The 23,356-nt window shown below is 40.3% G+C and overlaps 2 protein-coding genes across 11 annotated transcripts in view; one reads left to right on the top strand and one right to left on the bottom strand.

Annotated features, from left to right (window-relative positions):
- The window catches only part of ninl (ninein-like), a 113,508-nt gene extending 109,813 nt beyond the window's left edge, over nt 1-3,695 (top strand). For all 6 annotated transcript variants that reach the window (XM_041176992.1, XM_041176975.1, XM_041176983.1 and 3 more), the window contains 2 exons: nt 1,598-1,711; nt 2,491-3,695. In XM_041176992.1, the coding sequence (XP_041032926.1) occupies nt 1,598-1,711; nt 2,491-2,679 (303 nt within the window). In that variant the 3' untranslated portion in view covers nt 2,680-3,695. The remainder of the gene's footprint in view (nt 1-1,597; nt 1,712-2,490) is intronic.
- gins1 (GINS complex subunit 1 (Psf1 homolog)) overlaps nt 1-23,356 on the bottom strand; it is a 42,679-nt gene that overhangs the window by 12,556 nt on the left and 6,767 nt on the right. For 3 of the 5 annotated variants that reach the window (XM_041177061.1, XM_041177057.1, XM_041177048.1), the window contains exons 2-7: nt 22,099-22,163; nt 13,257-13,355; nt 10,668-10,758; nt 8,154-8,270; nt 6,831-6,905; nt 4,440-4,541 (exon numbers count right to left, since the gene is read on the bottom strand). In XM_041177061.1, the coding sequence (XP_041032995.1) occupies nt 4,473-4,541; nt 6,831-6,905; nt 8,154-8,270; nt 10,668-10,758; nt 13,257-13,355; nt 22,099-22,163 (516 nt within the window). In that variant the 3' untranslated portion in view covers nt 4,440-4,472. Of the gene's footprint in view, nt 1-3,781; nt 4,542-6,830; nt 6,906-8,153; nt 8,271-10,667; nt 10,759-13,256; nt 13,356-22,098; nt 22,164-23,356 lie in introns of those variants that run through there. The other 2 variants (XM_041177066.1, XM_041177038.1) reach the window with 1 other exon arrangement.

The following is a 23,356-nucleotide window of genomic DNA, read 5'->3' as shown; positions in this document are numbered from 1 at the left end:
CTGACCCCCATTGGCTCCTAGTTCAGCAGCACCTCAGATTTAAAATTCTCATCCTTGTGTTTAAACTCCTCCATTACCAACCCTCCTTTCCAGCCCAACAGCCCGTGATTTCTGCATTTATCCAATTCTGCTGTCCTCTGCATCCCCCACTTCCTTTGCCTTACCATTGGCAGCCGTACCTTTAGCGGTCCATGTACTAACCTTGAAATTCCTTCTCCGAGCCTTTCTGCCTCCTTAAAACCTACCTTTCACCTGTCCTAAAATTTCTCCATGTGGCTCAATTGCATATTTTTGTCAGATAATGCTCCTGTGAAGCAATTTGGGACATTTTTAAATGTTAAAGGCAATATAATAATGCAAAATATGACGGATGCTGGAAATCTCCTCTATCCTCACCCCTTTTTTTACATTTTTTATTATTTATATTTTTAATCATTGTTTTTATCCCTTTTTCTACCCTTCTTCCCCAACCACTGCCCCCTCCCCACCTCCAAAAGTACCATCTGTTACTTGTTCCATGTTGTTCTTTCAGAGTGCTGACTCTTGTTCTGCTTTTCACACATTCTGCTTTCTTACCTTTATACCACCATCAGCACCTTTTTTTTAGCCCTTACCACTACCATTATCACTCCCTTTGTTTTGCGTCCATGACATCTTTGTCAATCTCTCCTTAGCCCCCACCTATTGTTGACCTTATACCCCCTACCCCACCCCTTAAGCAGTATAAATTCCATCACATTTCTACTTCTCTTCAGCTCTGAAGAGGAGTCATACGGACTCGATGTTAATCTGTTTCTCTCTCCATAGGTGCCATCAGACCCATTTTCTGCTTTTATTTCAGATTTCCAGCATCCATTGTATTTTGCTTTTAAAGTAAAAATGCAAGTTGTTGTAACTAGTTTTATTGTTGGATGCAGATGGCACAGTCCCAGGAATAACTTTCCTAGTTGCTTTGCTGTGGGGCAAAGAGGCTTTGTCATGCAAAGCAACACTTGCTGTTCTTAGAAGGTACCCCCAGGTTCGACTCATTGGGCTGTCTGTCAATCAATTCCACCGTTGCCTGTTGGACAACTTTTTCTGTTTTCGGTTGGGCTGTGTGGAAATGAAACTAAGGATTGGCATTTTCTCTTGTGTAGGTAGCGTGAAGGATGATTGGATCATTGATGTGGAGAGATCAAAGAAGGTTAAAAGGAGATTTAATAGGTGTTCCAAAATTATGAAGGCTTTTGATAAGAGTGATGGGGAGTAACTGTTTCCAATAGCAGGAGGGTTATTTACCAAAGGCCAAGATTTAAGAGAATTGTCTAAAGATAGAGGTGAGATGAGAGTTTGTTTTTATGCAGCAATCTGGAATGCACTTCCTGAACTTGGGTTGGAAGCAGATTGTTATTTTTAAAAAGGGAATTGGATACCTCTTTCAAAAAGCCAACACATATGCGATGGGTCAAATGGCCTCCTCATGTGCTGTATAATCCTAAGAATGCCAATGTTCAACAGCATTTCCTATATAAGTTTCCAGAGTAATAGTTTTGAAAATGTTTAAGTACCAATTTTGCCCAGTCTCTTGACTAAGAGAAATCATTCTGTTCCATTTTAGGAGGAGCACAAGAGACTTCTAAAGCGAATGGAGGAAAGGATGGAGGAAGTTGAACAGAAACTGAAGAATGTACGAATGATGCTTCAAGATAAGGTGAACCAGCTCAAAGAGCAGGTAAATAATTGTAGTATACAGGGTTAACATAAAACAATGCAGTCATAAGCCATGTCTTAGATTTCTGGGGACGTGAACAGAAATAGACTACTAAGGTAAAGCATTTGCATTCCTATGCAGTGTGTATCAGACTTGTACGCGTTCGATAATTTTAGATGTGGCAGGCTAAAATAAGCTTCTTCACCTTATGACAATGTTCTTGGCTTTGGTGTAGCTTTACAAAGAGATTTCTCATTGAGGCAGTCAGTTGTAATCCTTTGAGTGTTTCTCATCTGGGTACACTTATTTCTCAAAACTATTGTAATGACACTGCTGTAATAAACTCAGGTGTTTGTTTGGGTGGTGTGTGGATTGTAATTGTGATAAGTGCACTAAATATTAAGGATTGCTGACCTACGTTATCAAATTCCTTTGAGCTCATCCCTCCCTAGCTCCGTAACCTCCTTCAGCCCAACAGCCTTCTGTGCTTCCCCCAATTCTGGCCTTTTGCACACCTCAGAATTTTATTGCTCCATTATTGGTGATTATGCCTTCAGCTGCCAGGGGTCCAAGCGCTGGAATTTCCTCCTGAAATTTCACTTCCTTTAAGACATTATTTAAAAACTACCACTTTAATAAATAAGCTTTTGGTCACCTAATATTAACTTATGGAGCTCAATGTCAAATTTTGTCTGATAACAGCTCCCATAAAGCAGTTTAGGACATTTTACAATGTTAAAAGTGCTACATAAATGCAAGTATTTGATTGTAAGGAATTAATTTGCTTTTTTTGCCTGCAGTTTGCTAAGAATGCCAAGTCTGACCTGATGTTGAAGGACCTGTATGTGGAGAATGCCCAGTTGATGAAAGCATTGCAGATTACAGAGCAGCGGCAGAAGGGGGCTGAGAGAAAGAACTTCTTGCTGGACGAGAAAATTGCAGCCTTAAACAGAGTGTTAAGAAAAATTGCTCCAGCCTCTCTCTCCTAATGGTGTCCAAACATTGCGGCTTCTACATTATTTTAAATGTCATTGACATCAAAATAATCAACTGAAAAATCACTTTCTCTTTCTCTATTCTGTTAAGAGATTTTATTTTCCTCAATCTTGTAATGCTCACCTCATTTTTTTTCCTCAAAGAGAGGAAAATGAACTACAAAACTTTCTTTTATCCTTTCTCTCCTGCAGGCAGTGATTTGTACTGAAGAGAAACACTATACAGAGATGGATTAAAATGTAGGATGAGGATAAAAGCATCGATTTAATTTCTTGCTGATATTTCTGCCTCCAACATATTAATGTTGCTTTTTTAAAAATCTGATTCCTTACCCCAGCCCTAATGCTCTTTTTCTCCCTACAGTTTCATAAACAGGAGATTGAGAAAAGGAAACGTGAAGGAAATCTGGATGTGAGGGGGGAGACAGCTAGAAATTAAGGTGGGGAAGTAGAAATCATAACAATTTATGACACAGGGTGAGGATGTTTGGCCCATTATGTTCATGCCGATCAACAAAAAACTATCCAGCCTAATCCCATCTTTCTGCACTAGGTCTGTAGCCCTGAAGTGAACAGACAAATACTAGTTTTGAAATGAAAATACAATCCACTGCTCTGATCTAAGCATTAATTCTACTGTTGGGTAGGACATTTGTTAACACATTTACAATGGAGATTATCTGCTTTCAGCTAACCTTGAAAGAGGCCTGACTGATATCAGTTTTCCTGTAGCATCCATGATGATGGTGACAGCAACAGTCCTTAACAATAAGGATTTTGCCAATATCCCCAATGCAGTAGAACCTGTGTGTGTGTGTATATATACATATATATATATATATATATATGATACATATTCTTAGAGCTACTTCAATTCTGATGTTTTTCCAGGGAATAAATACATTGTTACAATTATTTTCATTTCCTAAATTTGTCATTGGCTTCATCTTGGATGAGATCATCTGTAATTATTGATTTTTTTTCTTAAATCCATTGCTGTTGTATGTATAAAATGTGATATTTTGATATGGAGAAACATATGTACAAATGTTCAGTTATTTGAAGATAAGACAATTTGTAAATGCTGACCCTGCTGTGCAGATACTCAAATGTTTTATTTAACTGACTTTGATACCATTTTGATAAACCTTTTTATAAAATCTGAAAATATTATGCAGAAATTATATTGATTTGAATTAAAATGTATTTATCTAAGGATTCAATATTCACTCACTTCCCCTCCCCTGCTCTATGCATGCAGGCTTGAACTAGTGAAAAGTTCTAGCTCTTTCCACAATCTCACTTCAGGTTATACAGGTCAGTACACCCAGCGACAGAAGGCCACTGCTGAGTTGCATGTTCCCACAGCATAACTGTGCTTAGCACCTTTTGCAAACGTTTACATTCTCTTACCTATCAGTTACATACTAAAGACCCGACAGGTCTGTGAAACGGAAGTTAAACTGCAAATCACTGATCAGCAGTTTCTTATTCTGCCTGATTTGTCTAAAACCTACGAGGCTTGTGTTAGTCTTGAGCGCTCCTAAAAAAAAAATATAGACCTCGAACATTTCCACGAAAATTAGTGTTTCTAGTTGAAGGAGGATCCATGGTGATTTTAAACCAACAACCAAGGAATTTTTCAACTTGCTGTCAAGTTAGCAAAGCTGCTCTTCACAGCTAAATTATATTTTAGCTTAAAGTCTACAAGATACAGACAATTCATACATATCTAAGCAAAAAAAGTAACCTACAAAAAAAAAGCTGTTTTCTTTAAACTGTTGCTCTCAGGACAGCACATGTTCCAAGATTCCTTGACGAATTAACTGTTCACATTTCCACCTGGGCATAAAATGCTGGAAAGAAAACAAAAAGAACTAAGGTTAATTATTTTAGAAGTATTTATTTTTCTTCTATTGAGAACGAATGAGTGTTATGACGCAGTAGATGATGTGTGCCAGGCAGATCAAATCCACGAGGGAAACTTGATCACGTGGTCACAACTGTTTTGCAATTTGTATTTATTTCTAGATGCATGTCCTTAATTCAGTAATAATAATTCCACCAAGATGAAAACAAAACTAAATTAAACGATTTCAAGCACATACATAGGTCTACAAATTACTTCTACAATAACTCCTAAACTCCCTAATTAATCTGGCTTCCAATTACACTCCCATTAAAGCAACAGTCAAAAAACAAATAGCTTTTAAACAGATTCAAGCAAATCACCACAATACCCTGGACCGTAGAATTCAAAGTGGCATTTCCCAGTTTTGGTTTCTGTAGACAGCAGCTTAATATACAACTACTGGAGGCTTTTGCACTTCTAGCAGATCTTGCATTGCTGCCTTCTCTGACACATAGCCCCTTCTCCTTTATACATGTTTTCTCCTTTTAATGCAAATTCCATTGTTCCCATATGTCTTTGGAACTTTACCTTTCTCATTGTATTTAACTATGAAACAATTTATATTATCAGTAACCTTTGGGAAAAATAAACATGCTGCTTGGCTTAGCTTCTCTGGCTAGGTGCGACATCCTACCATCTTTTTGAAATTCAAACTACCCTGATTTACCTAAATATGCAAATTCTCCTCACTTCACCGTCTCAAACTTCAGCCATGTTTTCAAACCTAGCTTCCTTTTGATGAATCAAAGCCTCAAGACCAGCTGTCTCCAATTAAATCCCACACACAAACTATCCAACCCCACTATTAACCTACTTTTATAATAAATCAATAATGAGAATAATTAAACTTTCATGACATGAGAAAAAGAGGGGGACAGAAGGCAAGCCAAATCCTTTTCTCTGAAGAATATGTTGGTTACTATCTAGAGTGCAGTAAATGTAAAAGGCAATAATCTACCTTTAATTAAGCCACACCTTAAAGTTGTAGCCAAACAGGGACACCAGAAATAGTAAAGCTAGGTTACGATCATGGAGGGTGGAATTTTATGTAGTCTATGGGACTTTCAGAGCTGGAAGTGAGGGCAACCTGGTTTTGGTGGTCAAGTAGTTAAGGCAGCAAACTGTATGCTGGCCTTGAGAGGGGAGTACATTGAGTACAGGAGAAATAATGTTTTATTGCAGCTAACAGGGCCTTGGTGAGACCACACCTGGAGTATTGTGTGCAGTTTTGGTCTCCTTGCCTAAGAAAGGGTATACTTGCCATAGAGGGAGTGAAGCAAAGGTTCACCAGACTGATTCCTGGGATGGCAGGATTGTTGTGTGAGTAGAGATTGGGCCAACTAGGCCTGTATTCACTGAAGTTTAGAAGAATGATACAGCATCTCATTGAAACATAAAATTTTGGCAGGGCTGGACAGACTGGATGCAGGGATGATGTTTCCTCTGGCTGCGGGGGTGTCTAGAACAAGGGGTCAACCTCAGGATACAGGGTAGGCCATTTAGGACTGAGATGAGGAAAAATGTCTTCATTCAGAGGGCGATGAACCTGTGGAATTCTCTACCAGAGGCCTGTGGAGGCCAAGTCACTGAATATATTTCAAGAAGGAAATAGATAGAGGATCAGCCATGATCATATTGAATGGCCAAGCTGTCTTGAAGGGATGAATGACCTACTCCTGCTATTTTTCTATGTCTCTATGGTGGACTTTAGGAACTGGGGCCATATCTTGTCAGAAGCAGCCAATTAAGTGGCTGTAACTGGGACTGCTGGAGCTGCACCTGCAGGATCAGGGCACCTCAATGGCCACTGGCCCTTAGTTAGCTGTGAGGGCTGAGGCCAATGGCAGGCATATATAGAAGCATCTCTAGTGGTAAAAACTTTTTTGGAATATCCAAAAAGATCTCAGCCATAAGTGAAAATTCTGTGGTGCGATGGAGAATGTTAATGTTGAGATGGATGAGGAAGAGCTTCACTGATCTGCTTACTGGGCACAAGAAAAATACTTTCCATTTCTTACACTGATGTATTCTGGAGACTTGATGAGCAGATAAAGGCAATACATTTTAAGCAGGGAGGTAGAAAATGGAAGTAGCTTTCAAAAATGTTATCTTATACACTTTGTAGCATCTGTCTTCAATGCTTTTTAAACAAAAATCATGGACTTTCTTATTCTGAAAACTATCTGTGATGGGAGAAGGGTAGAAGAATTTTCAGAGTTGTGTCAAGTATTACCTGGCTGTTTTTCTTCAGGAGCACCGTGGTACCATCATCAATCTCATATTCACCATAATCTTTCAAACACCTTACCTACAAGCAGGAAAGAAAATCCACAAAATGCATTACAACAATTTGCATTTATATATGGCCTTTAGCAGAGCCAAAAAGGTCCCAAATACTTCACAAGAGCAATTATCAAAAGAGAAGTCAACCCTGAACCACATAAGGTAACTTTAAGACTGATAGTGACCAAAAGCTTGAGTTGAAGTGATAGTTTGTAAAGAGTGTCTTAAAGGAGAAAGAGGAAAAATAAGTTTATGGAGAGAATTCCTGAACCTAGGCATCTGAAGCCACATCAGCCATCAGTGGGGTAAAGGAAATCAGGGATGCACAAGAGGTCAGAATTGGAGAAATTCAGAATTCCCAGAGGACTGAACAGGGTTGCAGAGGTAGGGAGGGGAGAGGCCATAGAAAGATTTGAATGCAATGATGCTGGACTAGGCTAATGTAGATCATCGAGCGTAGAAGTAATGGATGAAAATTAAGTGATCTGCAGGTTTTCTTGTTCCTGGTTATTTACGTAATTTTATTACAAAGAAAATCTAAAAAGGAAACAAAATGTATCAACTGATGACTGCCTAAAATTATTCTCCACCCTTTTTGTTTAATGGCAATAAACTGTATAAAAATGAAATATTCTGGCATTGCACAGTACACAAATTCATAACTGCATAGCGAGTTATCAATCTTTGCCGTGCTATAGTAAGGAGACACTGGGCACAAGCCTAGCAATATTCATTGAGAGAAGCATAAACGACAGGTTAACTGGAGCAAAGACCCAGATTAAGTCACCTATTAACGGATCCACATGAATTTATGTAACATTTGGAGATCTCAAGAGTGGACGAAAATTAACATCACATGGCTCAGCTGTAAAATTCGAAGTATCATATTAAAAGGCATATTTAGGTAGTCTTAAATATTAAGAATGTAATAGGGATACCACATGCTTGAACTGAAACTGAGCTAATATAGAAGAGACAGTGTAGCTAAGAACAAAAAGTTTTTTTGTTCCAGGAGTTGTGTCATTTTCAGAATCACATTCAAGTGAGAAAACCACAAAAAAAAAGTGATACTATTTGTCACTTCTTCACACACAGGTTAATTAGAAATTTTGATTGATTAATCAGTTCACTAGACAACAGACATCCAAATCTGATATCTGAACTAAGATGGTCTATCAAGTACAATTCTTCAGGAGTCACATTGATCAACATCCCTATGACTATCCATGGTTGGCCTGTGTGCACTGGTCATGAAGCTCAAATTACAACTTACTTCAATAAATAGACTCTTTGGAGGTTTCATATCTTGAGTTATGTCCAGTCCTTCTTCACCTCCAATGGACCTCATGTATGTGGCAAGTGACTTTTTGTATTGGTTGAACCATTCAGTCTGCAGTGAAAAAAAAAAATCAAAACTAATGCAAAGGAACCTCTGAAACTGAATAACTGCAGGAAAGCAGTGCTGAGTAGATTCTCAGGAAAATCGCACAGCAAAGTGAATCCTCACAAACCAACATTTGGTCATTTTACTTGTTAAAAATACTTTTACTGATGATCATTTAATTCATTCTTGAGATGGGAGTGTTGTTGCCAACGGCCAACATATATGCTCTGACCTAATTGCCTTCAAGGAGGGGTTTATTTGCAGTGGTATGAATACCTTGCTTGGTCACCTCAGAGGCAGTTAAGAAGTCAACCACGTTGGTGTGGGAGTCTCACATTGGCTAGACTGGGTAAGTACATTAGGTTTCCACCTCCAAAGGAAGCACATCAGTAAACCAATTGGTTTTCACAAGAATCCAACAACCCCATGGTCATTCAGAAGAATTCATGTTCTCTGGATTGCATCCCACTATAGTCTTTAATGTGGAATTATTACAATTGAATAACAAAAATGTGGATGGAGCGAAAATTGAGAGGCAGGAGGTAATGGAAAGGCTAGCAATGCTTAGAGTGGATAAGTCACCTGGGTTGGATGTCTTGCGTCTCAGGTTGCTAAAGATGTGACAGTGGAGATAGCGGAAGAGCCTGTCATAATCTTCGCCAGATATGGGGGAGGTGCTGGAGGATTGGACTGTGGCAAATGTGACACTCGTTCAAAAAAAAAGGTGCAAGGGCATTCCTAGTAACTATAGGCTGGGTAGTTTAACATCAGTGGTGGGTAACGTTTTAGAATCAGTGAAAAAAAACAGGCACATAGAGAGGTTTGAGTTAAGGAGAGGCAGCATGAATTTGTAAAAGGCAGATTCTGCATGGTTAACTTAATTTTTTGATGAAGTAACAGAAGGTTGAAGGGAATTCAATGGATGTTGTCTATACAGGTTTTAAGAAAGCATGTGACCACATTAAAGGCTAGTTAACAAAATTGTGGCTCATGGAATAGAAAGGTCAGTGTCAACTTGGATTAAACATAAGAACAGAAACTGGTTATTTTTCAGACAGCAGGATGGTAGATGGTATTCCTGGAACACAGTAAAATTTCAAATTTGATGATGATATCAAAATTGGAGGAGCAGCAAACAGTGAAGATGAAACTAATCAATTGCAACAGGATATAGATAGGCTAGCAAAATGGGCAGACAAGTGGCAGATGGAATTTAATACAGAGAAGTATGAGATGATGCATTTTGGTAGAAGGGATGGGGAGAGACTATAGGCTTAATGGCACAGTTATAAAGTTTGTGCAGGAGCAGAAGGGCCCGGGGGTGCATATGCATAGATCTTAAAAAGTGGCAGGACATATTGAAAAAATGGTTAGCAAAACATATCACATCTTGGGCTTCATAAATAGAAGCATTGAGTGAACGTTTATAAAGTTCTGACTAGGGTTAGGCCACATCATGTCAAGTCCTGGCTACCACACTTTAGGAAAGATGTGAGGGTCCTTGAGAGGATGCAGAGGAGACTTACCAGAAAGGTTCCAGGAATGGAGGATTTTAGCTACAAGGTTAGGTTGGAGAAGCTGGGGCTGTTCACCTTCGAGCAAAGGAGATTGAGGAGTGATTAGATAGAGCTGGACAAGATTATGACAGGCTTGGATAAGGTAGACAAGGAAGAACTGATCCCATTAGCTGATGGTACAAGGACCAGGGGACAAAGATTTAAGGCTTTGGGCAAGAAATGCAGGGGGAATGTGAGGAAGAATTTTTAATGCAGTGAGTAGTAATCACCTGGAAGTCACTGCCCAAGAATGGTGGAAGCAGAGATGATCAATGGTTTTGAAAGGAAATTGGATGGATACTTGAAGGAAATAGAGTTGCTCGGCTATGGGGTTAGAAATGGGAATGACTGGATGGCTCCATAGAGAGTTTGCATAGGTTCGATGAGCTGAATGCCTTCCTTCTTTGCTGTAGATGATTCTATGATATTAGAACAGGTGCTTAAAAGCTTGATCCAAAATTTTAAGGAGTGTATTAAAGAAGGAGCAGGAGGTTGAGAGGTGGAAAGGTTTAAGAAGGGAGTTGCAGAGCTTAGGGTCTAAGCAGCTCAGTCATGAAGCAAAAAAAAACTGGTGTTAAACAAAAGGCTAGAATTGGAGGAATGCAGAGTTAATACAGCTTGAGGGGATTTTGGAGATGTAGAGGGATGAAGCCTTGGATGGATTTGAAAACAAGGCCAAGAATTTTAAAGTCAAGATATTGATGGACCAGGAGCCAATGTAGGTCAGAGAGCATAGGGGTGATGGGACTTGGTGAGAGTTTAGGTACAGGCCAAAATGACCTAGAAGGACAGAATTGGATAGGCTGCATGGCTTTTCCTCATTCACACTGTTATAAAGCAGCCTTACCTCCTCAGCAGCAAAATGGAATCGAATTCCTGATGGTAAAACACTTCCATATTCCCACCTTAATGACCGAATCCGCAATAAACGGTTGTATCTGTTGAAGAAAAAAGTTAATGTGTCTTTTAGCTTCATCCCTTTTGTTCTAGGTTTTCCTCCTTTACTTTTAAAAAAAAATCATTCATGGGATGTGAGTGTCACTGGCAAGGCCAGCATTTATTGTCCATCTCAAACTGTCCTGGTATTATGGTCTTACTGCTCTCATTTCTACCCTTCAGAAGGCACCCATTCATACTGGCTCTTCATATCTTGTCTTGTCTCCTATCTTTCTCTTTCATGGTTTTTAACTGTGGGTCCTGATCCTGTGCTTGCCCAACAGCAGCACACAAATAATGCCAGGGCAATCATGATACTCTGGTTAATTTCACCCCCCATCTTTTCCCAGAAACTTGCCAACAGAAGCACCTCAATGGTGTTGAAGTCTGGTTTACTCCTTCCCATCTCTGTAACCTGATCCAGCCCTACAACTCTGCATTCCTCCAACACTGGCCTCTTGGGCATCACCCAATTCCTTCGCCCAACCATTGGTGACTGTATCTTAAGCTGCCTGGGCCCCAAGTTCTGAATTCCCTCCCTAAACCTCTCCATCTCTTTCTTCCTTTAAGATTTTTTAAAAAATCTACCTCTTTGATCAAGTATCCCAAAGCTTCCTTCTTTGACTGATTTCTGACTATGCTACTGTGAAGCACCTTGGAACATTTTTCTATGTTAAAAGGTGCTATAAAGATACAAGTTTTTGCTGTTAGATTCTCTTTGCAAGATTCAAAAAAGGTAAAAATTATGACAAACTTTTTAAAGGCTTTCATTCAACATTGAAACTTGATACAAAGTCAATCTAATCAGTATGCTGTATCTTCACCTTTGTCCTTTGAATGAACATAGTAATCAAAGAGCATGCCAGGAACAGCACCAGACCAAACTACCACACTTAGAGGTGCCAGCCTGTGAAGCTATAACTCAGGACTAAATGCATGACAAAGAGCACAAGCAGCATGCTATACATAGATCTAAATGATCCCATAAACAACGGACCAGATCAAAGCTTTGTAAGCCTGTCACAGTCAAAGAATGATGGTAAAAAATTAAACAAGTAACAAAAGGAGGCTCCATGAACATCACAAACCTCAGTGATGGCAGAGCCCAGCACATCACTGCAAATGACAAGGTTAAACATGTGCAACCATCTTCAGCCAAAAATGCTGAGTGGATAATCCATCTCTGCCTTCTCCTGAGGTATCCAGCATCACAGATGCCTGAACACAGCCAATTCAATTCACTCGATATCAGAAATGACTGACACACTGAATGTAGCAAACGCTATGGGCAGTAACAGCATTCCAGTGGTTGTGTTAAAAGTTTGTGTTTCAGAACTATTCACAGTTCAGGAAAAACTGTTACAGCATAATTATAGCACAGACATTTACCAGAAAGTGGACAATTTCAGGTATGACCCATCCACAAAAATCAGGACAAGTCTAATCTGGTCAATTACAGCCCCATCCGTTTACTCTCAATGATCGACATGTTGACAGTGTTATTAAGAGGCACTCATCAATAATTTGCACACTAATGTTCAGTTTATGTTCTGCCAGGATCACTCGGCAGACCTCGTAACAGAGCCTTGATAATAATGGAGACAAAAGAGCTGAATTCCAGAGTTGAGGGGTAGGTGATTGCTTTTGAAGTCAAGGCAGCATTTGAGTAAGTGTGGCATCAAGGAGCCCTACTAAAATTGAAGTCAATGGGGATCAGGGGGAACTTTCTACAGGTTGGACTCATATTTAGCTGAAAGATAACTGTGGTTGTTGGAGGCCAAGCATCTCAGCCCAAGGACATCGTTGCAGGAGTTCCTTAGGGCAGTGCCCTGGGCCTAATCATATTCAGCTGCTTCGCCAATGACAAGTTCAGAAGTGATGTTTGCAGCATACAGTTCCATTTGCCACTCAAATCACGAAGCAGTCTATGTCTTCAAGTAGCAACACTGGGGCAACATTCAGAGGACTCCAATTTAAGGTGATTGGCAAAAGAAACAAAGATGACAGGGCATAATGGCCACTTCTGTGCTATGATTCTATGATTCCATAAACACCATTTGTGGAAGTCACTGTTATTAGGCAAAGATACCAGAGTATGTCCAAAATATGTGGAACTGTATCTTAGCAAAAGCCACTTCTTAAAAAAAAAGCAACTGGAGAAGGCCCTTGGTCACAAGTCCTATTTGAAGTGCTCACAAGATCAAACTAAGTCACTAATCTAATCAAGCTATAGTTTGACATGTTTAAATGTTAAATTATTCTATCATTAATTTTGTGCAACATGAATAAAGTCAAATAGGAATATTTGGACGTAGTCAAATATTTTATGGTCCCTTTAGATCTGGAACTAAAGCAACAATTTGTGCCAAGATCATTTTCTTATGACTACGGATAATCACATTAAAGAGTTGAAGCATAGAAAAATAATCTGATGCCAAGATTAATCTTGGAGCCACAAATCACAGCACCCCGCCATTATAAATAAAACATTGTGACGTACAGGTATGCTAAAATACAGCGCTTATTCCTGAGCAAGCAGCAGTGACGAAACTTGATTGTTGGGATTAGGTCTGTCCTGCCATCAGATTTAGCCTCATTCCTGCAAAGAAAATAAAACAAATTTTACTGACTGGTTTTCATTACTATCCTCATTTGCAGCCGATTCAACATTTTTATCAATTTGTATTCCAGAATATAATGAGGAACTTACTTCAAATGGAAGTATCAAACACAATAATAGGTAGCACAGAACTCAGATCCCCAAGAAATTTCAGCTAGCAGAGCAAGGCCATCATCTGGTGTCAAATTGTCACACCTAAATTCTTCACAGCAATCACCAGTTTCTCCTCAGTAAAAATGTTATTACCTTGTAGCTGCTCCTCCCCATCCCATTCACATAACTATGCTGCCAACCACTGGCAATATGAACATGGACACTGACCATCTCCTGCTGTCGCAGTGTGCGCAATGCGCAAGAGAGATTGATTTAGATACAAGAAACCAGAGTTAAAAGAACGTGAGAACCAGGAGAATTCTGACCTGAGATGGCTTTGCTTAAGATACTCATGATGCCCATGTTGAACAGGGAGTTTACAACTGTGGGGCGGTTAGAGGAGATGTAAAGGGCCAAGCTTACTGGAAGTAGGCCGGAGGCCCAAGAAATCTCAGCCCCACTACAAATCTTTGAAACAGTACTCAGACCAAGTGACTAATCTTCCAATTTCTTAAAAGTATCCAACTTGAGATTTTGGGGTTAAAAGGAAATTGGAGTTAAGAAGTTCAGTTTAGAGCATAGCCAACTGTGTTCATTGTAATTTTAATATCTTTAACGTTACTGCCTATTTAAGATAGAGTGTAGTTATTGGGTATTCATGATTTTTAAACTAGTGAAATTCTTTTGTTTTAAACCATGAACTTGGTGGTTTCATTCTTTAAGTACCTGAGGTTTCTGATTTTCAAAAGAAAACATTACTGGTCTCTACTCAGATCTTAACACCAGCTACTGGAAATTCCATACTAAAGGGTTGGATATTGGATGCGATTGAACCAGACCAAAGTTGCTCACATATAATCAGGGCTTCACTTAAAGAGACAAATCAAATTCAGTATAATTTAATGCTAGGGATTGCTATCCTGACCTTTACTTCATATATTTAAATATATCAGAACTGTATAGAATTTACAGCACAAACAGGTCATTCAGTCCAATTGCTCTATGGAGGCATTTCAGCTCTAGAGGAACCTCTTCCCACCCTACATCATTCAATGCCATTTGCATAACCATCAAATGAATTCGTTCTCAGGTACTAATTCAACTTCCCCTTAAATGAGATATTGCTATTACTCTCAACTGTGCCTTGTGACAGCAAATTTCAAATTCTAACTACTGAGTAAATAAGTTTTTCCTGAATTCTTTAATGGATTTATTAATGCCCATCTCATATTTATGGCCCCTAGAAACATCAAGACTGTACTGCATCCCTATCTTTGTAATCTCCTCCATCCCCACAAATTTCCAAAATATTTTGTGCTCCTCTAACTCCCGGTCTCTTGAGCGCCCCATTGGTCACCATGCCTTCAGTTGCCGAGGCACTATGCTCTGGAATACCACCTCCACGCCTCACCCCCTTGCTTTCCTCCTTCAGGCACTCTTTAAAACCTACCAAGCTTTTGGTCATCTGACCTAATGTCTTCTTTCTGGCTTGGTGTTCTATTTTGTTTTACAATACTCCTATGGAGCGCGTCGGGACATTTTATGATGTTAAATATAAATTGTTGCATTTATACAAATAGTTGGGGAGGGTAAACGGTAAAGGTTTCCTTCTATTTAAAACACTTATCCAGTGCAGCACAATGAAAATGTTTTAAAGTTATATAAAGAAAAAGTTACACCTTATACAGATCACCAAACATCTCGAAGTGCTCTACAGCCAATTAAATACTTTGGAAGTGTAGCCACTGTTGTAATGTAGAACGGCTGTAGCAAATGCACAAAAACAGCAATGTGATAATGACCAGATAATCTGCTTTTGTGAGGCTGCAATCAGGAAGGAGTGTGAAATGTTAGATAAAATTAACATAAGAGGGAGTATAAGGGGTTTAACATCTTTGAAATTGTACAAACCCCTGGGCCAGAATTTTACTTCCCACAGGTGCCCCCAGACTGTCTGGCCATGAAATAGCGTAAAATGATATTGGTCGAGTATCCCGACGTCACTGTGTACTCGCACAGTATCTCACTTGGCGGGCACGTGCGGCAGTCGGAAGTGCGCCTGCCGACAATTAAGCTCGTTAAGGAGACAATTGAAAGCAATATTTCGTTCTCCGTCCACTTTTACGGTTGATGGACAGGCCAATCATCCAGGCAGCCTTTACATTTTTTGCTCACACCCTGACCAGGGCAGGATGAAATCTCCGTGTGGAAATAAAATAAAAAGAGATATCTGGGGACTTTTTTTTAAAAATGAGTTATGCTTTCAGGTGTTTGATTGTGCTGCATGGACACACTTTGCAGCAGTTTTTTTGTCTTGTTTATTCTGTGGAGGTCTGCAACTCCCTGAGGCAGCTGGCTCCCTTCAGGGAGCTCACTGGAAGCACTCAACAGCACCCGCAGTGACGTTGGCACCCACCCTCTTCCCGCCCCCAACAGCAGTGCTGAGCCTTTCTCAGTGCGCACTTCACGCTGGCTGGCTGTTAACTGGCCAGCCAGTATGAAATCACAGTCAGGGGACGATGGAAGCTGGGGCCCTGTTTCCTATCTGCTCCCAGGCCCTCTGATCGCGCGTACCTGACGAGTGAAAGATTCAGGCTCTGGGCTTGGATGAAATGTCTCCTAGGCTTTAAGGGAAGCAAAAGACAAAATAGCAGAGGCTCTGACCATCATTTTCCAATTCTCTCTGGCCATGGGCATGGTGCCAGACGCCACATGGGCAGCTGATGCCACACCACTGTTTAAAAAGGGAGAAAGGCATGGATGGAATAATTGCAGGCCAGTTAGCCTCATTAATGTTGCAAATGCTGTGACAATTGAGTGCATGCTCTAGTTGTGATTAAGAGCAGCTGATACTAATTGGGGAAAGGCTTGGCATATATATAAGAACTAGTTTTCACCTGTGTGGGAAACTATGTGGTAAGGAAAAGTAGTCTGCAATTATGTTATACTGAGTTTCGTAAGTAAACCTATGTTGAAGACAGAACTGGTTCCAGCTTCTTCCTTTGCCGGATGGATGTTCACCAAAATAAGAAGTCTAACCTCCGTGGTGGAAAAATTATTGGAAAATATTTTGAGAAACAGGATAAATCTTCATTTAGAAAAACACAGATTAATCAAAGGCAGTCACAGAATAGCTTTGATAAGGGAAGGTCATGCTTGACTAACATGAGTGAATTTTTTGAAGTGGGAGCAAGGAGGGTCGATGATGGTAGTGCATTTGATGTAGTCCATATGAATTCTAGCAAGGCTTTTAATAAAGTCCCACATGGCAGACTTTCACAGAAGTAAAAGCTCATGGCATCCGAGGCAAAGTGCCAACATTGGTTAGTGCTATGTGCAGGAGTACTATGTGCAGTTCTGGTCACACTATTGGAAAGATGTGATTGCAGTAGAGTGTATAGAGGAAATTTACAAGGATGTTGCCTGGACTGGCGAATTTTAGTTATGAGGAAAGATTGGATAGATTACGGTTGTTTTCTTTAGAACAGAGTGGGCAGAGGAGAGACCTACTGAAGTATATAAAGTTATGAGGAGTTTGGATAGAGTGGAGAGGAAGGCCCTATTCCCTTTGGTTGAGGGCTCCATAACCAAGGGGAATAGACTTAGGGTAAGTAGGAGGTTTAGAAAGGATTCAAGGGATAATTTTTCCACTCAGAGGGTGGTGGGGATCTGGACCTTGTGCCTAAAAGAGTGGTAGAGACAGAAATCCTCAACGTTTAAAAAGTACTTGGGTATAGACTTATGTGTTGTAATCTACAAGGCTATGGACAAGAGTTGGAAAGTAGGATTAGGCTGGATGGCTCCATGTCATGATGGAGCGAATGGCCTTCCTCTCTGCTGTAAAGTTCTGTGATATTCATGGACGGATAAACGTAGGCCAGGACACTGGGGTAACACCCCTACTCTTCCATATAGTGCCATGGAATCTTTTACATTCATGTGAGATAACAGACAGGATCTCAATTCAATGTTTCATCTGGAAGATGGTAACCTCTGGCAGTGCAGCACTCCCCCACTATTGCACCAAATGTCTGCCTTGATTTTTGTGCTCAACTACAGCAGTCTTGGAATCCAGAACCTTCTGATTCAGAGGCAGCAGTGCCACAAACAGAGCCATAGCTGACACTTATAAAGGCACTGTGTATTCTAATGAATCAAAGTTAGATATTCATATGTTTTAGGAGTATAATTTAAAAAATTAAATTCCTAAAGTACATGTGAGATAAATGAAAACAAACCTAACTAAAGTAATTGCAAATTAAAGGGTGGCCTAAGTATATTTTATAAGGTCACAGTGGGATGTATTAGAAATTAAACAATGGACTACCTCTGAGCTTTTTGGTGGAGGCCAATGTCCACAACTGTCTCAATAAGGTGTTTAAATCATTTATATGATTTCCCAGAACAAAGGGAAGATTTAGGAATTGGAGAAATTTAGTTTAAATCTTTATCCAGGGTATCCCAGGCACGCCACATGCTGTGGGGGTAGATGGCAGGGGTACATTTTTGGTTTTATCTGGGTGATTTCTTACTGAATCAGGCCATTGACGTCTGGTTCCAGAGCAGTTTGGAGGCGATAGAGAGAGAATCTGCCAGGAGCTGTGGACCAGCAGCAGGGGGCTATCAGGAACCAGGGGTGTTTCTGATTTGGAGTCACTAAGCAAGAATGCAGTGACACCCATGCTTGTACTGGGGAGTCCATGATTGTGAGGTGTTGAAGGATAGTTGGGGGAGTTCACCTAGCTTGATTCTAGAGTAAGGGCCCCAAGAAATCTCATACCCCAGGAGGTCAGTGGGAACACGGAGGAGAATCAAAGTGAATTTCTGAGAACCATATCACACCTCGGTTTGGTCCCATAAATGAAGGAACCATCCAAGTTCCTGTCAAGTATAGGGGAACTCTTGGGTGGAAATAAAAGTAGAATGGGGTGTGATCTGTGGAGATTTAAGTTTAAAGTACAATTGTCTACAAAATATTGTGTTAAATTAGTAGGACTTGCTTCGTTTAGTGTTGTATAGTAAAGGCTTTATTTAAAACACAATCTTGTGGCGTAATTCTTTCTGTTAATAACTGGGAGTTTGAATTTCTTGTTAAAAGTTACTAGTCCCTACAGAGATCGTTAACAGTAAGGTTCAGTGATGTGTTTCAAGTGCTCAAGGGTCTCCACAAAATTAAAACACTGCTCAATTTATAGTCTTGCCTTTTCATAGGTACAATTGTTCTAGGAAAGTCCCCTCAGTGACAGTGGCAGCTGAAGGTCAAGAGTGAAATATGTACTTGCCTGTCTCAGCATAATCCTTGGCTGTAGTTAAGCACTTGATGATTAGCAATGCCACTTGTTGCAGTGATTGCTCCTCAGCTAATGAGGAACAAAGCCAAATGTTTTACTTCCTTTCCAAAAGTGGAATTTTCATGTTGTCTAGATTAAGCATTGCATTTAGACTGAGCAATATAGCCAACGGCATTAATTTCAGAACTTGTCCTTTAAAACACAATGAGGTTCAACTACTTAAGAGGCTTTACAGAGTGCAAACTTGAAAATGTAAAATATAAAAATTCTGTCAAACAATTGCAAGCTGCTAATAAGCAAGGACCATTGATCACTGGCTGAACAATTCAAATTCTGCTTTTACTTCAGCGTCCAGGATTTTTACCCACGCTTTTGGGATCAAATCTCGCAACCTCATCCAGTTTTCTTTTGTAGGCAGACAGCTTAAAAAAAACTATTCCCAGAGTCTGCTGGAACAGTTACAATGCTCATTTACTGTACCCTGTAACAATAATTATTAAGAAAGTTGATACTGAGCAGCTATGTTCTGCCTCGTGACATGAATATTTTGACCTTGCCTGAAAAATAAATTGTTTGATTCATGCATGTAAAACCATAAAACAATTAGAAACCCAGTAGACATCATAAATAAACCTGGCCTATGTACCCGCGTGGGGGCAGATTTTAATTTAAAAATCAGGCCAGATACATTGAGGCCATAGCATCAATTTTAATGTAAACATAGCCAGTTAGAGAAATAATATTGATTCAATCATGACAGTATAGTCCTACAGGTCACACAGGTAACTAATAGGTATGGAGATAGTTAATAAACCTACCATAAATGCTCAAGATTTAAATTAAAACTTAAATCAAAGTGCTTGCTAATGCTGAGAACTAAAGTGATACTGCAGAATTTAAAGGCACAAATTTGCTGTACCCTGCACAACAGGTTCCCTTTGTTCCAGTCCTACTCCGGTCCCCTCCCACAACTCTTTCTCCGGTACATCGATGATTACTTCGGTGCTGCTTCATGCTCTCATCGGGGACCTGGAAAAATTTATTAATTTTGCTTCCAATTTCCACCCCTCCATCATTTTCACAAGGTCCATCTCTGACACTTCCCTTCCCTTCCTTGACCTCTGTCTCAATCTCTGGTGATAGACTGTCCACCAATATCCATTACAAGCCTACCGACTCCCACAGCTATCTCGATTACAGCTCCTCACACTCTGCTTCCTGTAAGGACTCCATCCCATTCTCTCAGTTCCTTCGCCTCCGTCACATCTGTTCTGATGATGCCACTTTCAAAAACAGTTCCTCTGACATGTCCTCCTTCTTCCTTAACCGAGGTTCTCCACCTACAGTGGTTGACAGGGCCCTCAACCGTGTCCAGCCCATCTCCCGTGCATCCGCCTTCACACCTTCTTCTCCCTCCCAGAAACATGATAGGATCCCTCTTGTCCTCACTTATCACCCCACCAGCCTCCGCATTCAAAGGATCATCCTCCGCCATTTCCAGCATGATGCCACCACCAAACACATCTTCCCTTCACCAGCCGCCACCCGCCCCCCCAACGGCATTCCGTAGGGATTGTTCCCTCCATGACACCCTGGTCCACTCCTCCGTCACCCCCTACACCTCAACCCCCTCCCATGGCACCTTCCCATGCAACCGCAGAAGATGCAACACCTGCCCTTTCACTTCCCCTCTCCTCAACGTCCAAGGGCCCAAGCACTCATTTCAAGCAAAGCAGCATTTCACTTGCACTTCCCTCAACTTAGTCTACTGCATTCGTTGCTCCCAATGCGGTTTCCCCTACATTGGAGAGACCAAACGCATACTGGGTGACCGCTTTGCAGAACATCTTCGGTCTGTCCGCAAGCATTACTTGCCATTTCAACACTCCACCCTGCTCTCATGCCCACATGTCCATCCTTGGCTTGCTGCATTGTTCCAGTGAAGCTCAATGCAAACTGGAGGAACAGCACCTCATCTTTCGACTAGGCACTTTACAGCCTTCCGGACTGAATTTTGAGTTCAACAATTTTAGATCATGAACTCTCTCCTCCATCCCCAACCCTTTTCCGATTTTCCCCCTCCTTTTTGTTTTTTCCAATAATTTATATAGATTTTTCTGTTTCCATCTATTTCCATTATTTTAAATGTATTTCCATCCATTGTTTTATCTCTACCTTTTAGCCTTTTTCGATTCCTTCACCCCACCCCACCTCCACTAGGGCTATCTGTACCTTGCTTGTCCTGCTTTCTACCCTTAATTAGCACATTCCTTTAGATAATATCACCACCTTCAACATCTCTTTGTCCTTTTGTCTGTGACATCTTTTGGTTATCTCCACCTATCACTAGCCCTCTATCCAGCTCTTCTTGTCCCACCCCCACTTAAACCAGCTTATATTTCACCCCTTTTCTATTTTTCCTTAGTTCTGTTGAAGAGTCATACGGACTCGAAACGTTAACTGTGTTCCTCTCCACAGATGTTGCCAGACCTGCTGAGTTTTTCCAGGTATTTTTGTTTTTGTTTTGGATTTCCAGCATCCGCAGTTTTTTGCTTTTAACCCTTTGTTCACTGTAGGACTGTGTCACCTCTAGCTGATAATTTTGCATGTCTGGATATTTATACTAGGAAGGAATCAGAAATGAATATTCTTATGTTGTGGATTTTGATTCTCCAGTCAGTTCCTGCTGACTAGTTCATGTGAATTTCTGTTAAACTAACAATTGCATTTGCATCAAATTGTTGAATGGATCCTTATGGATCTATGAATTTGAATGGTCTGTTGTCTGATTAACTTTTTTAAAAAAAGAAATTTTCACAGATTAGACGAGGACACTGAAAAGATCAAGACTTAAACAGTTCATGCTGATTGGTGCGAATTCTCAGTGTTGGAAAGTTTATACTGGAGAAAGATGAGGGAAAGCACAGTTGCTGTTTTTCCAATCAGGATTTAGTTTAACAAAATAGGCAAACGGTTTCATGTTTTCAGACAATGAAAAGGATTATTAACCCCTTCCGTTCCTTTCACTTGCAAAAAGCTCTGGTCCAGGTTTACATTCTGCCAATTAAGAGAGCACTTTTACGATGTGGAACACATCAGTCCAGTAAGTTTACTGAAACTACAGGTAACTGGTAATATTTCAAGTCACAGAAACTCTGCTAGGGTAGACTTCTCAAAAGGTACACGTTCTAGTTCATCAGGGGTCTGAAGCTGCTGTTGAATTTGTTGAAAATCAGTTGTAGTGTCATTTTCATGGATTATCCTCGGTGTTATATTTGGAAAGTTAATCCACTCTCCAGCGGGCAAACCAGTGCATGAAATAGTCACAAAAAACTTACACATCTGTTTGGTTCTGTTCATACAAAGCTTTCATCTCTTCAAGGACTTGTCTGACACCATCTTCCTGCAAGAAATAGGTTTCATTGGCATAAACTAGAGGTTGCAATTGTACATTTTACATATTTTAACCAGATGTCGCATAATTTAACAAGGACATGAGATAGATAGAGATTACAGCACAGAACAGGACATTTGGACGAAATGGTCTATGTCAGTGTTTCTGCTCCACTTTCCCTACTTCACATAACCGTCTCAGCATATTGTTCTATTCCTTTCTCCTGAATGTTCCCATCTAGCTTTCCCTTACATGCATAACTTAAATTCTCAGATTACCATGGTTGGAACTGAACTCACTTTCTCTGGATTACTAGTTCAGTAATGTGACTACTGCACTACTGTAGCCCTAATATTAAGCAGTTCACCAATATTTCCCTGTACACTTATCCCAACACATTTCAGTCCTATTCCTTCACACTTGCACATTGTTTGTCAAGTCAGTTTATTTTACTTCAACCTATATATGGGCAAGGTGTAGAACAGGCTGCCGAACACCACCACCAAAGGTCAATTCCCCCCTTGCTGAGTGAAAAAGCTCTCAAGTTCTCTATGATCATAAAGAGGGAAAAGAGTTTACCACATCTCTTCTCCAAATCGTGAATTCTTACTGGATAGAGCTCCACAGGCATTAAGTGGCCTCTTAAAATTCACCCAAGAGGCCATTACTGTCAGGCGCTCATCAGATTTGTGAGGCTGTTTGCAAAGACATTCACAACCAAACCCAATCCTGTCTGTATCCTAAATTCAAAAAAAAATTGATTCTGAGTGGCTTTAGATATCCTGGCTGATTTTGCTTGCCTTAGGTTTAGGGCTCGGAGGGCAATTTAAGCCCCCATGTTGCCAATTTTGACTTCATAGACGAGGGATCTCCCGGTCTACATGACTCATCTGTATTGTGGATAAACTCAATAAACTACTGACATGTCACAACAACTTGCATTTATATCCATCTTTAACATAGAAAACACTTCACAGGAGCATTATCAAACAAAACTTAATACAGTAATATAAGGAGATATTAGGACAGGTGACTAAAGGCTTGGTCAGAGGTAAGCTTTAGAAGGAGAAAGATCGAGAGCTTTATGGAGGGAATTCCAGAACTTCGGGCCTCAGCAGCTGAAGGCACAACTTCCAATGGTGGAGCGATGAAATCAGAAATGCACAGTATTTGCACAGATATCTTGGAAGGTGGTAGGGCTG

Source organism: Carcharodon carcharias, chromosome 2 (genome assembly GCF_017639515.1).
Source record: "Carcharodon carcharias isolate sCarCar2 chromosome 2, sCarCar2.pri, whole genome shotgun sequence".
Classification (NCBI taxonomy): Eukaryota; Metazoa; Chordata; class Chondrichthyes; order Lamniformes; family Lamnidae; genus Carcharodon; species Carcharodon carcharias.
Note: the sequence above shows the minus strand (reverse complement) of the source record. Positions and strands in the feature narration are given on the sequence as shown.